A 17,797-nucleotide genomic window follows, 5' to 3' on the forward strand; every position below is an offset into this window, starting at 1 on the left:
TAAGAATACATATCAATTTACATGTATGTAATTTATTGTAATTTATATATATATATATATATATATATATATATATGGTTGAGTGAGAACATAAGTCAATCTGCTGTTAAACAAAAGGAAACAGAAAGAAGAAAACAACAGTAAAAAAATAATTCGCAAAATGTGCAAACAAAATTCCAATTGAAGGACACCAACTATTGCTGTGAGAAAAAATATTGTGTGGATTTTCTTCATTACGTTCTAAAATTACACGGATGTCAAATTCAGTTACATGGGAGAGGGACAAATTAAATTTTTTATTGATGAACATATAAACTGACTTTGGGTTTTAGATCAAATATGTTGAATTAGTTAGAAATATTAATTACATTTCCCCAGGACATCCATCCATCCATCCATCCATTATCTTTACCCGCTTATTCCATTTTGGGTCACGGGGGTCGCCGGTGCCCATGTCCAGCAATCACTGTGCGAGGGGCGGGGTACACCCTGGACGGGTCGCAAGTCCATCACAGGGCCACATAGAGACAAACGAGACAAACAACCATTCACTCTCTCACTCACACCTAGGGACAATTTAGAGTTACCAATCAGCCTAACATGCATGTTTTTGGTCTGTGGGAGGAAACCGGAGCACCCGGAGAAAACCCACGCATGCACGGAGAGAACAAAAATGCAAAGCTATGAAACGGCAGAGATTTCCTTAGCAGGTGCTTCAGAAAATACTTCGAGCTCATAAATAAGTGCTTCGTGTTGGAACGCCTAACGGAGCAAGAATTTTATTTTACCCCCTACAAAAAAATGTACTTTGGTCAAAACTGTAATTCATGACTTGAGGGAAAAAAAAGGAAAATTCAAAACTGCTGACGATGCGATCGACATCAGCATTTTAACCCACTTAAATGTAAACCAAACTATCAGGAGCACGGGCTGCCTTTCTGGGAAACATTAACTTAATTAAAAGAACATAAGAGCTGCTGTGAAATGCAGGTAAATCAATAAATAATATTAAAAAACTGAATTCCTGGAATGATTCAGAACACAAGATGTCCTGATAAATCTCCCAATATGAGAGTATTACAGGTGGATTTTACTTTTAGGAAAGACGTTTTACCACCACATCTTCATCATGAAGCAGGATCACTGACATGAGCTTTAGAGAAGCTAAAGTTCAGGAATGTTGCTTTCTTTGGCTGCTGCTCAGCTGCTCTCGGGTTTTGCAACACACATTTATCACAGTAAACCCTTCAGCAGCCAACCATTTATTTACGCCAGTATTATTACACTGTTTCTAAAGAGGAGAAAGATTTTTCTGTACTTTTTTAATAATAATAATAAATAAAGTATTTTCTGCAGCAGCAACAATTTATGTGCATACACAGATCTGAACGTGTTGGTTACGTAGTTGAAATCGTTGTGTTTATATTTGAGCACAGAAAGCAGTAGAGGGGACAGCGCTGTCAAAAATACCAACTCAAGAGCCAAAAAACACAGAAAAAGCTGACTCAGCATAAACCCTGCACATGGAGAAAGGGAACTGAAACATACAGCTGTATTTACACTCCTACCACAGGGGAGTAGCTTTTCTTCACTATCGCCCAGCTATATTGTTTTGGCCTGTACATTTGTTTGTCTGTTAGCAAAATATCTTATGAATCCCTGGACAAATTTGTATAAAACTCTCAGCTAGTAGTCACTAAATGTGACTCTACAACTGATTAAATTTTGGTGTTGGCTCAATTTAAGATGGCTGCCACAGCTAATCAAACTTAGCAAACACAAAAATGGGTATAAATCAGTCAACTTTACAGGTATTGAGCTAAAATCTGGTGTGATAGTAACTGGGTGTTATCTGCAATACATATTGGGAGTACAACACATAGCACGTGATCTTTGTTTAAAATTTTGGCATTTCCTGTTAGAGTCAGCCCTTCCATTCACAACACACTTTAATATTTTCATTTTATCTTACAGCTGATGTTGCCTGGGCCTGACTCTGACCTGCCTGAGGCTTCTCTGCGTGCGGTCGTTTAAACTTACACTGTGAACAACTGATGCAACAGCGTTTGTAATCTTGCTGGGCGTGCTGGGGTTGCTCATAGCTCTGCAGTGGAGTCGCTGCCGGTCTGGGAAGCTGGTTTGGACTGGTACGGCTTTTAGCCCTTCTCTTTCTCACTAGGACTAAGGCAGCTTTTGGGCAGCATAACCTGCAAACAAACACAGACCACGGGCTTGATTAGCATGAGAACACAGGTTTAAACCTGAAGTGCACAAAGGTGAAGGAGATCGACGTGAAGAATCTCTAACAGGAAGACGATACCTTATCTGGATCAAGAATAATTACATTTTACAGGTTTCAGTTCTCTCATGAAGATCATCTGGACGGTTTCTTTCTTTTTTTTTTTGTTGAGACGTTTCGGCCTTCATCCAAAGGACTTCATCAGTCCGAGGAGCCACAAACAAACTCAGTCCCACAAGCAGCACACTCACATAGTGGACCAACCAGTTTTCTGGTGAGAAGATGGATTCTGGGGCCGGCCTTCTCCCCTGTCGACTCCTCTGTGGCAGCCATAACCAAAGTGGACAAAACATCATCATCATTGGTCCACTATGTGAGTGTGTTGTTGTGGGACTGAGTTTATTTGTGGCTCCTCGGACTGATGAAGTCCTTTGAATGAAGGACGAAATGTCTCAAAAAAACAAACAAACAAAAAAACGTCCAGATGACCTGACTGGACTTTGTTGGATTTTTTACCTAGATTATTGAGCATGAACTTTGATCTCATGAAAGAGTTCGACAATTCTCATTTAACTTATTTAATTGAGTTTGTGTTGGAAGGTCATCAAATACTTTTAAGACTTGTTTAAGAAAGTTCTTAATTTGTGACAAAACAATCACTGCCAATAATTACAAGAAACAATGTCAACGATGGCAGAGATGCAGTGGCTTTAATAAAAAAGCGTCCTCCAATGCAAGAGTTGGGGGTTTGACTCCACCAGCCGTCACATGCTGAAGTGTCCCTGGGCAAGACACTGAACCCCTCGTTGCCTCTGATGTGTGTCCCATTAGTGTATGAATGTGAAAAAACTCTGATTTTTCTCTTTAGAATGATTTGTTCAATGAGCTTTGTAGAGATCTAGTAGAGTGCTGTATGAATGGGTAAATGAGGATACAGATTGTACTGTAAAGTACTTTGAGTATCTTGAGTAGATAAAAAGGCGCTATATAAGTAGTCCATTTACCATTTACCATTCAATAAAGTTCATAAAACAATGTGATTCTTAATTTGAAGCCTTGCAGCACTTCATAAACGCATTGCAATCCTTTGTAAGGTCAATAACCATTTCTCCAGATAAAAGATAACACGGGACTTCTGTGCAGATTTTTAGATAAGCACGCCTCAGCCAACCTGCATCACCAAAGTCTCTGTTAAAGCCCCTCAGTAGCAACATTATTAACCAAACAATTGTATTCTTTCACTCCACAGGCAGAGCAATGAGCTCTTTTGTCTTTCAGTCCTTCAGATTGGAAAACATGCACTGCTGAGGCCAGTCTGTACTGACGGCGGCTATCAAAGGCGTGATAAACCTCCTTGATGTCTGGACACAATCAAATCAACGACCTTGTTGAAAGCGAGGGATTTTAATGAAGCACACTGACATAATTTAACCCAAAGAGCAGCAACATGGCCAGTGACATAGCCTGAAATGAAAGACCTCTACCAGTTGTACATAGATACGCTGACTCTCTGGTTCACAAAGTAATGGACATAAAAATCTTGGCAGGGGGGAGTGTGAGAGCTTGGGTTGACTTTCTCAGTAAACCTAGAACCTAAAACTGTGGACGAGGCTGGGCTGGCTACACAGGGATAACATTACAGAGCCCTGGGATCCCAGGTAAAAACCATGGGAACCAGTTTATGCACCTCAGGGCACGTCTGTAATAATACCGTTAGGATAACAACAATCAGAAAGTGATAACAATAATACCATCTACCACCCGTCTTTCCAAGTCAGATGGAGAAAAAAGAACATAAAATAAGTGATCCGAGTGTTTTCAGCCCTCGGTCAGGTACGTGCAGTCTGACAGAGGACAGAACTCAACTGGCAGTGCACAAGGAAGTGAGGATGAGAAGTTTTTCACGTCTTCCCAGAGTAACGCAGAGGAAGTTAGAACCGTGCAACATTTTCCTAAAACACAGAGAATATGATCCCCCCACCCCCAACAAACACGCACATTAAACTTCTTAATGTTTCCATGCTAGAGTTAGTCACTGCTTTAAATTTGTGCACAAGACTTTGGGGGAAATCTTCCCTCTGGGAGGAAGTAAGACTGAAAACAGGAAGAAGGTAACTGCAACATACAGTACCAACGCCTTTTCAGGAGATTTTTAAACTTGTGAAAAAAAATAAAAACTAAGTTTTTTTTCTAGCAGCATAAAATGTTGGGTATCGACATTATGAGAAATCCAGAATGCATGGTCTGGACCTTACATTAAAGCTAACATACATGGTTTTACATGGAAATACTCATATTTCACAACATTTTGTGACACATAAGACTGCGTCCAACATTATTTTTAAGGTTTGACCAAATCAATTATAACTCATTTTTCAACACAAGATGATCTGGTGTGAACAACAGTGGGTGATATGAAGATGTGCCAGTTTAGCTCCTGCTTATCGGCAACGTGAGACTGAATTTAACGTTCAGCCAAGTCTTCAGTTCCTACAAGCAGTCCTGCAGACGACAGCACATTTAGAAGCGTTTCATTTCAGCATCTTTGCGATTTACATGAAAACATAAGACTGAGGAGAGGTGTGCAATACCTAAAAATGTGTGCGCTGGGGAAAGGGCGCTACCTGAATTAAGAACTGATGGTATTTAAAAAGGCAAACAATTTACAATATCTGCTTCATGCAGAGCGAGCAATCACTTTTCTCTTCCTACTCAAATCAAAACAGATGAAAGCTGTTTTAAAGAGTTACTTCAAAATACATTGTAGCTGCAATATGCGTCTTTTATAAGAACTTTGTGATCAACTCTACAGTGCATTTCAAATACTGATAAAGAACCAATAAATACGTCCTTATTCACGAGGAAAAGAAAGTGTTTCCTTCCTTCAATTACTGTAATAGTCCAAAGTGAAGATAATTTGTGTCCTTAATGTTTTATCCATCAAGATAAAGCCCTCCTACGTCCTGGACTCTGACAATTTACAAAGCTAATTATCACAACATAAATGTGAGCTATGTGAGAAATGATCTTAAACAAACTGGGTCACAGCGTGCAGTTTAAGAAAAGAAATCTCTAAATAAAATGCATTGGTTTTCTAATTTTAGAGAGCCACTATGATCTAGTCTTCAAACTGCTCTTATTTAGGATTTAAAATGCAAACGCACGCTTCTACTAAAACAAGTGGCAGTTGTTATTTGTCTTAACCTGTAGCGCATATCAGTTCTTGTTTACACTTGGCCAGATGTGGTCCAAGCCTGAATCAGCTCTCACCTCAACAGGATATTGGTAAATTTGTGATTTCAACAAAAACAAAGTTACGTTTTATTAATCTGAACTGAAAAAATACCATCCCAACTTATTTAGTTAACATCTAGAACATTTTATGCAGGAATGAAACTAATAACAGAGCAACAATCTGTAAAAATGTAAGACTTGTGACACGATAAAAAGATCACAACTGGCTAAAGAATACAAAATGAGATTCAGGACAGTACGATACCTTCATGTGCTTACTGCAAAGAAGCTGCTGCAGACATTCTAGTGCAATTCTGAACTCTGCAGTGAAGGGGCTGGTCAGAGTGCAGGGTAAAAACAAACAAGAGAGAAGAGAGAGAGATTGTAACGAGAGAAAAAAAAAAAGTGAAAAGCACGTTAGCGGTGCGGAGCTTCTTGATTGCTCGTCCTGCCTCTCGTCAAACAGAGTGCCCTCTCATACAGGGACTGATAACAGCAGCCTTCCTCTTCAGGATTATGTTTCCTTCTGTAGTCTGCTGACAAGCTGCCATGTGACTGCACGATCCATTCAACACTGAGTCACAGACGTCTGCTCAGGCTGTGTGTGTCTGACACACACACGCATGCTAGTAGCAAATATTCAACACCACTGATCAATAATTCTTTTTTCATATAGATCTGTGCATTTAGCTCTGTATGTTGTACCCCGTCGCGGAGCGAAGAGGGGATTTGGAAATACCCTCTGTCTCTCTTGTGAGCTGGATAACTTGAAAAATAATTGAGGCACCAACTTCCAGCTTGGTGTGTGGCTACATCTAGGCGTAAGAGAGGTCTCTATTGAAAATTGAGCTTCCACGTCAAAATCCAAGATGGCCACCACCATATATACCATTTATATATACTGTATTTTCCGCCGTACACGTCAAACTGCCCTATAAGTCGCATCAGTCCAAATATGCCTAAAACGTGGAAAAATCCATAAATATGTCGCTTCGCTGTATACGTCGCATCTATTATGCGTCACCGCTGACACGTTGCGTTTGTTACGCGTCACCGCTGCCAACCCAGAAATGTGGGCCGGTGTTGTGCCAAAAATCGATTGGCTGAAAAATGGCGCACGCGGAAGGGTGAAAGGGAGGACTTTAACAAAAATTTAACTAGAGTAACACAAAAATAATTATTTGTTTGCTCAAAATTATAGTAAAGGTGTGTCTATGTCTAAAGTTTCCTTAATAAAAGGACTTCAATGGTCATATCAGCTATGTTCGTTGCCTTGGTGCTCCGGGCGCACGCAGAGGGAGGAATAAAGAATGAGAAATGCTGCTCGTTTCTTCGAAATTTAACATGAAAAGCACCTAAAACATTTATTTGTTTGCTTGAAATTATAGCAAAGGTGTGTCTCAGTTAAACTTTTACTTAATAAATGCACTTGAATAATCAAATTAGCTGCATTTCGCCGGGGCGGTGCAGCTGGTTTGACGGTCGGTCCAAGCAGCGAGCAGAACGAAGGCGGGGGCAAGCCGATTGTGTCATTAATAGCTGGTGAAGATTCTCAGTCATCCAGGACATGGTAAATTCAAAAAAATCCAAGGCAGAAACAATAAAGTATAAAGTAAAGTATAATAAATAAAGTCCAGCTGTTTTTGTCTTGAACTTTGTTGAATTTGTCATTATAGCCACATTTACCCACATTTACCTATTACATGATACAACGGCATGCTTTACTTCTACTACTACTACTACTCTGCTGCCATCTAGTGGATGAAAATGGTACTGTTCAAATTTTTTCCAGTCAGAATGAATGAAAACAGTCATATCTCAGCCAAAAAGTTGGCTTATAAATATGAGAAAAATCCATAAATATGTCACTTTGGCCTATAAGTCGCAGGGCATGCAAATTATGAAGAAAAAAAAAACGCGACTTACAAGCCGAAAAATACGGTATGTAAACCGTATATGGGGTATATATATGTAACCCCATCATTTGAGAAACTATGCTTTCGAATTTTATATTGCATAACAGTCTAATTTCTTCAAATGATTGTGGTGGCCGAAGATTTTTCTATAGTGGCCTATACCACCATTGGTCAGCCCCTGGTTCCACCATTGCAGTGGATAAAATTGGTTTTCTCCCTAGGATCTGTCACTCTGTGCTGTCGAGGACAAGCAACAACAAAAATAAAACTCTCTCTCTTTTTCTCTACAGTGTAACTCCTACCCACTTGTACATCTTGCACCAAAAACATTAAGGTTTAATTGCATTCCCTGTTCAATTCCAGTCCAAAAAGACACTAATCTCAAAAACTACAAACATTCACTATTCAAATCCCTCAGCGATGGGGAACATCAGTTTACTGCTTGTTTATCTGACGCTTTATGATGCTCTGCAGATTCAAAACAGGAATGTGCAGCAGCTTATCCCAAAATTTTCAACATAAAAAAAGAAAAGAAAAAAAATCTATTTTAGAGTACATACAAGTTGTTCGGCAGCCATGGCAAAGATTAACAACGTGTCCAATGAAAGCTGGTTCTAAATGTCACATGTGAATAGGAGCTGATGAGGAATTGTGGGCAAAGCCTGCTGAGGTCAGTGGAGCTCACAAGTCACAGCAGCCTTGACTTTTCAGAAGAGGAGCATGCAACAGAGCGTCTGTTTTTACAGGAAACGCATAAAAACGTGTATACAAAGCAGCAACATTAGAGTGAAATACCACTGAGGTTCAAGAGGTTTTAACTCAAATCCATCCATCAACCGCCATCGTAAAAACAAAGTCCTGCATACTTTCCATACTTTGGTTTTATGTCATTTGCCATTTTCCCTCCTGACAAATATGCTTATGGACTGTTTAGGATTAGGTTTAAAAAGTCAGCTTATATTAAGCCTAACTTGATTAACACGACTGAGCATGGTTTATGAGTTTGCAGCATGGAACAGAATGTTTATTCACAGATGAACTCCGATCACATGACTGTCATTCTACATGGTGAGCAATAAGATTTCCATTGCTCTTAAAAGATTTTTTTAGACTATAAAAATGTGCAAAAGGTAGTTTGTGTAGTGGATTACTTTAGATATTCCACGTACAGGGTAAATACTGCTTTTCTGGGGGGATTACACAAAAGGCAGAGCTGAGAAAGCTTTCCAGAATTACAAACGTGAAATTGCAGCTGCTTGTCATATTTATTTACAGGTTTCTAGGTAGAAACTGAAAATGTACGGCTAAAATAAAAAATGAAAACCTTTATATAAAATATGGACTGTACTTATGTAGCGCTTATCTTATCGATACTCAAAGCTCTTTACACTACAATATGTGCCCTCATTTACTCATTCATACAGCGCTCTACTATATTAATACAAAGATTAATCAGTGCTTTATCACATTTATACACTGATGGGACACACATCAAAGGCAATGAGAGGTTCAGTGTCTTGCCCAGGGACACTTCAGCATGCGACTGCTGGTGGAATTGAACCTCCAACTCTCCCATTGGAGGACGACTGCTCTAATCACTCAGCCACAACCGCACCCATACTCAATGATTTTATTGGTAGTGATCTCCACCTCACACAAGCAAAAGCTCAAAATAAAATTAAAAAACACCAAAATGTTGACTAACTCAAGAAATTAACATTATGCAAACATAAAGTCAAACCTGCAATCTTTAGAGATATTTCTAGGAAAAGTAGAGGCAATGTGTCCAGAAGACTGTCCCCACCATCACAGACATCTACACCTCCAGATACAGGAAGAGGGCCACCTGCATCATGAAGGACCCCACACACACAGCACGCACACTTTTTTGCATGAATCTCTAATCAGGATTGTCACTGTGAAAAAAAAAATCACTGTAATGTCACTTGATTGTTGATATGTGCTGCTGACTATCCATGTTGCTGATCTTATGCTGCTGATTTATTTCATGCTGCTGTATTAAGTCATACTCATCTACTCACAGACTCATGTTCGTGCTGCTGTTGTTCGGCGTATTGTTTTGCACCATTACTTTTTAGTGTATTTCTTAGTTTATATCTTAGATCCTTATTACTGTTTCTTTTACAGTTTACATTTTACTATTGTTGGATGTAACTGGGACCATGTGTACACAACTTCTTCCACCTCACGTACCACATGTGATGCGAACGAGTCAATAAAGAACCTTGAACTTGAACAACAAAAAAATAATTGACAGCACTTTAAAAGATCCAGTTGAATTTTGGCATTGCTCTGAAAATAATTCCCAGACTGTGCTCAAATTTAATAAAACAAGTGCCTTTAATCACTCGTTACCACTCACAAAATTAAATGGTATAGAAGTACAGAAATAAATACTCAGTTGGGTAAATCGCTTCTCTTGCCTATTGATGTAAACGCTCAGATATACATATTCCAAAAGGCTAACAAAAAAAAGACTCCCTCTCGACCTTGACCTCTCCAAGTGACTTTAAAACCTTGTACCTGACAAAAGCCAATGCAGACATGTTCCTGTTTTTAGTTTTCTAAAGCACCTTGTGATCTAACTGTTTTTTGCTGCGATTTGTTAAAAAAAAAAGAGAAACTTAAATTTGTATACCTATTTTATGACTGTCTATTGTTGTCCTTGTTATCCATTGCTGTCATCGCCCTTTGTTAAGAAATCAGGTGTCTCTTGTAAATGAGTCCTACAGACTCAATGGGATTAACCTGTCTAAATAAAGGTTGAATGAATTATTGAAAACAAAACAACTTGCAGACAACAGGACAGACTTTAGTAGTCGACTGGTGTTAAAGTGCAGTTCAAATGTCTTCTGGTTGTTTACTCTCACATGACAATCCCTCATAATGTTTTCACAGGAAGTGCTATAGATCTATTCCCAAAATATCTGTCATGAGAAACATAAAGTCAGGCTGCAGGACAAAGTCAACACAAGCTGGTAATAAAAAGGTTTTCAACACCAGTCAAGGGCAACCTGAAGGGGAGTACAACAATATCACCCGTTTACTACACACAGACAAAAAACGAGGATGCGTTCAATTACTGCAACAGAAGATAATGAGTAATCTTTTTTTATTATTATTATTTAGTTGGACGCAAATCTCTGCAGAAGCTGAACTGAAGCATCTAAGTTTATTCAAAAGTCTCAAACAAACAATGTTTTCAGTTTAATACCAGAATACGATCATCTTTAAAACTAAACACGTTTTAAAATGTTTATTTAGGAATTCACAAAACACATAATGCATTATATAACTGGAACAGCAAAGACTGGTAACTGATGTTGTCCTATGTTAATAATTACTGCCATTAATAAAAACATCAAAGTGCCACCGTTTAGGAATTTCTGTAATATTATATTTAGTTCTAAAAAGTTTTATGCATCAAATCATAAAATACATTGTGGTTTTCACCAGGACCTGAACATAAATACAACCTCAAATAAACATAATAATATATTGCGTGATTATTATATATTATGAACAAACTACAATGCAGAAACCGTGCGTGAAAAACTAACTAGATGAGTAGATATCTCAGAACCACCTTAGGCAGCAATATCTTTGATGTGGGAACGTTCCGGCCTACTTCGGCTGCTGCTTTTGCTTCGGCTCATTGGTTTTTAGCAGTTAATGGTTTTTGGACAGCGTTTGTTGCAGTACTGTATCGGAGTTGTGGTCAAAAACTTTGATTAAATCCATTTTTTCCTCTCATTTTTACCATCTTGTTCCAGATTTACTGCTCTATTTGAGATCTCCGACTTCACTTAGGCCAAACGTCAGACAGAAAGACAGCCTCAAGCATGACTTACAATATTTTAGTATAAAGAGGAGTTCACGGTCAGCTCAATGACTGAAGCATGCATGCAAGTCCTGTAGCCCAAACCATCAGCCTGCACCACTGTGCTTGAACACAGTCGTGATTATGCCGTTTCTACCTAAAATCAAACATCTTTCTAAAGCTGTCATGCAATTATTCTGTTTTGCTCTTTTAAGAGTAGACGTTGCTGCAAAACTCTTCCAAGCAGGTCATCAATGTTCGGTCCTGTTCTAATTGTGTGGTCACAAAATGACTGTTTTTGCCAGTCGAAGCCGTTTGTGCAGTTTATCTAAAACACTGCACAGTCTGACCTTAGGGTGCACTCTCTTGGAGGAGATTAGCAACTGCCTTGAGTTTTCTACAATTGTGAATAATCTAGGGATGCACGATATTGGATTTTTGGCCAATATCCGATATGTTTAAACTTATTTGGCCGATAACCGATACCAATACCGATTATTTTTTTCCCCAGATCTACTTACAGAGACTACATATCTTTCTCTGCTGTGGAATTAAAGTACTACATTATTCTGCATGGTCTCATGTCAGTTTGGCCTGCTACCATATGCAGATGCCAAAAGGAGGCTGAAAATGACGTAACACTTGAACTTGGATTATGTTTAATGTCAAATTTATTCATGACATTTACTCTCTAACACAACGACAACACTCGAACAGTGCACATTTGTGAATTTTCCACAAATCCAAACTCAACCTGTTCACAAGCAAAAAGTGAAAAGTGTATAAGTAGTAGTGTATTAATAGATATACTTGACAGTTTCTTAAATTAAAAATGAACTTAAAACAGAAGCCTTTTACATCGGCGAGTTTTCATGGAATGGCCGATATCCGACATTAAATTTTATCGCTAATATCAGCTGATACCGATACCATGCCGATAATATTGTGCATCCCTAGAATAACCTTTTTATAAAATGATGACTTTTATTTAGTTTTTCACCCACTAGTTTTGGATGTAGGTTTAGTTTTTAATAAATAGCGACAAATTAATGTGAGATTCAACCTTTATTTAAACAGGTTAGTCCCATTGAGCCACGAGGACTCGTTTACAAGCGAGACCTGAGATGTGTAATTCGTGATGTAACAGATTATTTTACCAGCTGATCATCACCATTTCCTTAATGTACTGAACCTAAACCTAACTAAAAATGAACCTAACTAAAAATACGCTAAGCCCAAATAGCATAAAAACAATATGTTGTGCTGCTGTTCAACGTATTGTTTTTATGCTATTAGTGCTTAGCATATTATTAGTTAACATTTTTCTTAGTTCATAGCTTAGATCTTATTACGGTTTTTCTTTTTACATTTTATGTTGGATGTAACTGGGACCCTGTGTACACAATTTCATTCGCACCACATGACAAAGAAACGCTGACTTTGACTAAAGAGTGGATTTTATTCTAACTTTGACAATGCATAAAACTTGTAGGAGTATTTTCCTCAAATACAAACTGCGCTCTGCAGTATCAAGCATTTAGCAAAGGGGGGGGGGGGGGGGGAAACTTGTCAGGAAAGGAAAAACTATTACACAAGCAATCGCACCTAAAGTCAAACAAGCCAGCATACTAATTATAATTTACAGCAAACAAAAAACAACTCGAGATCTGCATTCCACGTGAGCTTATATTAGCCGAAGGGCCTAGAAATACTCAGCCTCAGCAGGAGTCTGTGTACATGTGACAGCGTGCATGCGAGATGTGACTGTTCGTGCCCGGGGGACGTAGGCACGCCATGGAGTCGCATGCACGTCTTTAGGGGCAAAGAACCGTAATTAAAGCCACAAGAGGCTCAAACCCACAAAGTCCATTTCAAAGTGCGGCGCTTTCTTCAGCCTCAACACAGTGCAGACATAATCCAGATTATAGGCTCACTTCATACTAAAACTAACACGTAAAGAATAAAAAAACAACTTATTTCCAATTTTGCATCTTGATTTCTCTAGTTATTGTTAAACTGGATTGAACTTTGTGGCCTAATAATTTTAGCTAAATGGGGTTTTAAAAAAAAAGCAATCTGTACTCTTTTCAAATAAAAACACTTAGCAGGAACTTAAAAAAAAATCAATAAATAAATAAACTTCCCACAGGCAGCTTTTCTGTTTTTTATCTGAAATGTTAACACTTTTCAGAAGGTCTCCATTGAGCTTCCTGTTATTCTTCGCTTGATTCAAACTTTCAAAAGACAAAAAACGTCCACAGAGTCCTTATCGTTGCTCGTAAAAACAGAAGTGGTTTAAGTGAAGAAAAACTAATTACAACATAACAGCACAGAGTAATTCAAAGCCGTAGCTTTCATTAAAGGAATGTATACCACTCTTTAAGACAAGACGATGTGATGATGACAAAAATGTAGCCAATTTGGTTAAGCCTTGATAATTATGTGTGTATATCTCAGTGTGTTAAGGAGTCACAGCTCACTGTCAAACTTAATCTCATTATCTTTAAAACTGACTGAGGTGCAGACATTCACATCTACAAAACCCACATGTCATGTGCAACCAGGCCTGCAGAGACTGTTTGTTGTGTATCTGCCCTGCATGGACATATTTCTGGACTTACTGCATGTTAACAGCTTCTTCCTCACTCTGAGGGCTTTTAGCCTAAAATAGCTCAGCGGTTTAAAAGTCACCCAGCCACCTTCAGACTCTTTAAACACAGAATCATCTGTACTTCCCGGCTCAATGGTCACATTAACTTCACTCAGGGTTTGGCAGCATCCCACGCTGGGACATGACTGTGCTCGTTATCGTGCTCACACAGCCAACAGCTGCATGCTGTCTGAGTTTATCTCCCTCTTTGTCTCAGAGACTTTTCAAGCAGCAACGGCTGTGCTCATGGCGAGAACGCACCTGTCTTCTGGCTAAGGAGGGATTTATGAGGCATAATAACTGCCTATTGTTCTATCGTACAGAAATAAAAGTACAATCAACATTTAGTTTGGTATCTCAATGAGCTGCAACTGGTGGTAAAAAAGTTTTGAACGGTGTTTGCTGAGAGATTTCGAAACATTTTGAAACTATCATGAGGGTCCACAGGGCCTTGTTCTAGTGTCACAGGTATTTTGAACATGGTTGAAAAATTGGAACAACTTTATTTTAACTAGTAAGGGTTAGTGTCTGTAACCCTTTTTAGTCCATAATTCTAGAGATTAAATTAATTTTTTGTAATATATATACAGTATGTAAACGTCATATTGGTGCAAACACGTTAAGTTCTGTCTGGAACAGGTCTCTCTTGTAAATGAGTCCCTGTGGCTCAGTGAGGCTAGCCAGTAGAAATAAAGGTTGAATGAAAGAAAAAAGTGTGAGTTTGAGTTGAAACGTGTATTTTCTTGCAGTTTTCTCCAATAAGCCCTCAAAAGTCACAGCCCAGTGAAATACCAGCTTTAAGCATTTTACACCTTGAAGATGTTTATGATGAAATAATATTTACATACATATAATATATGTCCATCCATCCATCCATTTTCTTCCGCTTATCCGGGGTCGGGTCGCGGGGGTAGCAGCTTAAGTAGGGAGGCCCAGACTTCCCTCTCCCCAGCCACTTGGGCCAGCTCCTCCGGGGGGATCCCGAGGCTTTCCAAGGCCAGCCGAGAAACATAGTCCCTCCAGCATGTCCTGGGTCTTCCTCTGGGTCTCCTCCCAGTGGGACGTGTCCAGAACACCTCACCAGGGAGGTGTCCAGGAGGCATCCTAACCAGATGCCCGAGCCACCTCAACTGGCTCCTCTCGACGTGGAGAAGCAGCGGCTCTACTCTGAGTCCCTCCCCGGATGATCGAGCTTCTCATTCTATCTCTAAGGGAGAGCCCAGACACCCTGCGGAGAACTCATTTCGGCTGCTTGTATCCGAGATCTCGTTCTTTCGGTCACAACCCAAAGCTCATGACCATAGATGAGGGTAGGAACGTAGATCGATCGGTACATTGAGAACTTCGCCTTTTGACTCAGCTCTCTCTTCACCACAACAGACCTGAACAGCGCCCGCTTCACTGCAGACGCTGCACCTATCCGCCTATCGATCTCACGCTCCATTTTCCCCCTCAGTTGTGAACAAGACCCCAAGATACTTGAACTCCTCCACTTTCCACTTGGGACAGGACCTCCTCCCTGACCCGGAGAGGGCACTCTACCCTTTTCCGGCTCAAGACCATGGCCTCGGATTTGGAGGAACTGATCCTCATCCGTGTCGCACTCGGCTGCGATCTGCTCCAGCGAAAGCTGTAAATCACGATATGATGAAGCCAATAGGACCACATCATTTGCAAAAAGCAGAAACGCAATCCTAAGGCCACCAAAACAGATCCCCTCAACACCTTGGCTGTGCCTAGAAATTCTGTCCAAAAAAGTTATGAACAGAATCAGTAACAAAGGGCAACCTTGGCGAAGTCCAACTCTCACCGGGAACAAGCCCGACTTACTGCCGGCAATGCGGACCAGGCTCTGACACCGGTCATACAGGGACCTAACAGCCCGTATCGAAGGGCCCGGTACCCCATACTCCCAGAGTACCTCCCACAGGGTTCCCCGAGGGACGCGGTCGAACGCCTTCTTCAAGTCCACAAAGCACATAAAGACCGGTTGGGCAAACTCCCACGCACCCTCCAGGATCCTGCTGAGAGTGTAGAGCTGGTCCAGCGTTCCACGACCAGGACGAAAACCGCACTGCTCCTCCTGAATCTGAGGTTCGACTATCCGATGGACCCTCCTCTCCAGAACCCCCCGAATAGACGTTACCAGGGAGGCTTAAGAATGTGATCCCCTGTAGTTGGAACACACTCTACGGTCCCCCTTTTTGAATAGGGGGATCACCACCCCGGTCTGCCAGTCCAGGGGAACTTCTTCCTATGTCCACGCAATATTGCAGAGTCATGTAAGCCAACACAACCCTACAACATCCAGAGCATTAAGGAACTCCGGGCGAATCTCATCCACCCCTGGGGCCTTGCCACCAAGGAGCTTTTTAACCACTTCGGTGACCTCAGCACCAGAGATTGGAGGGCCCGACCCAGAGTCCCCAGGCTCCGCTTCCTCACTGGAAGATGTGCCGGTGGGATTGAGGAGGTCTTCAAAGTATTCTGCTCACAGACCCACGACATCCCGAGTTGAGGTCAGCAGCACACCACCCTCACTATAAACAGTGTTGGTAGTGTAATGTCCCCCCCCCCCCCCCGAGACGCCGGATGGTGGACCAGAATCGCCTCGAAGCCGTGCGGAAGTCATTCTCCATGGCCTCTCCGAACTCCTCCCATGCCCGAGTTTTTGCCTCAGCGACCACCCGAGCCGCATGTCACTTGGACTGTCGGTACCCTTCAGCTGCTTCCGGGGTCCCACAGGCCAAAAAGGCCCGATAGGACTCCTTCTTCAGCCTGACAGCATCCCTCACCGCCAGTGTCCACCACCGGGTTCGAGGGTTGCCGCCGCGACAGGCACCGACAACCTTGCGGCCGCAGCTCCGGTAAGCCGCCTCGACAATAGAGGCAGGGAACATAGCCCACTCGGACTCAATGTCCCCCACCTCCCCCGGAACATGTTCGAAGTTCTCCCAGAGGTGGGAGTTAAAACTCCGTCTCACAGGAGACTGCCAGATGTTCCCAGCAAACCCTCACAATACGTTTGGGCCTGCCAGGTCTAACTAGCATCCTCCCCCACCATCGAAGCCAACTCACCACCAGGTAATGATCAGTGGACAGCTCTACCCCTCTCTTCACCCAAGTGTCCAAGATATGTGGCCACATATCAGATGAGAAGATGACAAAGTCGATCATCGAACTGCGGCCTAGGGTGTCCTGGTGCCAAGAGCACATATGGACACCCTTATGCTTGAACATGGTGTTCATTATGGACAATCCATGACGAGCACAGAAGTCCAACAACAGAACACCATACGGGTTCAGATCAGGGGGGCCGTTCCTCCCAACCACACCACTCCAGGTCTCACTGTCATTGCCCACGTGAGCAGTGAAGTCCCCCAGCAGAACAAGAGAGTCCCCAGGAGGTGCACTTTTCAGTACCCCCTCCAAGAACTCCAAAAAGGGTGGATAATCTGAACTGCCGTTTGGTGCATATGCACAAACGACAGTCAGAACCTGTCCCCCCACACGTAGGCGGAGGGAGGCCACTCTCTCATTCACCGGGGTGAACCCCAACACACAGGCACCAAGATGAGGGGCAATAAGCATGCCCACTCCTGCTTGGTGCCTCTCATCAGGGGCACCTCCAAAGTGGAAGAGTGGCCAACCCCTCGCAAAGAAACTGGTTCCAGAGCCAGAGCCATGCGTAGAGGTGAGTCCAACTATTTCTAGCCAGAACCTCTCAACCTCACACACCAGCTCAGGCTCCTTCACCACCAGTGAGGTGACATTCCACGTCCCAATAGCTGAGCCCATGGGAAGGGGGACCCATGTCTCCTCTTTGGGCTGTGCCCGGCCGAGCTTCATGGGTAAAAGCCCGGCCACCAGGCGCTCGCCCGCGTACCCCACCTCTAGGCCTGGCTCCAGAGTGGGGC

The 17,797-nt window shown here is 41.6% G+C and overlaps 1 protein-coding gene across 1 annotated transcript in view; it reads right to left on the reverse strand.

The window, feature by feature from the left end:
- The window catches only part of slc4a2b (solute carrier family 4 member 2b), a 47,057-nt gene extending 41,246 nt beyond the window's left edge, over positions 1–5,811 (reverse strand). The window contains exons 1-2 of the mRNA XM_037693901.1: positions 5,739–5,811; positions 2,041–2,207 (exon numbers count right to left, since the gene is read on the reverse strand). Coding sequence (XP_037549829.1) covers positions 2,041–2,100 — 60 coding nt within the window. The 5' untranslated portion in view covers positions 2,101–2,207; positions 5,739–5,811. The remainder of the gene's footprint in view (positions 1–2,040; positions 2,208–5,738) is intronic.
- Positions 5,812–17,797: the final 11,986 nt, after the last annotated feature.

Source organism: Nematolebias whitei, chromosome 20, assembly GCF_014905685.2.
Source record: "Nematolebias whitei isolate Nwh7 chromosome 20, NemWhi1, whole genome shotgun sequence".
NCBI classification, from domain to species: Eukaryota; Metazoa; Chordata; class Actinopteri; order Cyprinodontiformes; family Rivulidae; genus Nematolebias; species Nematolebias whitei.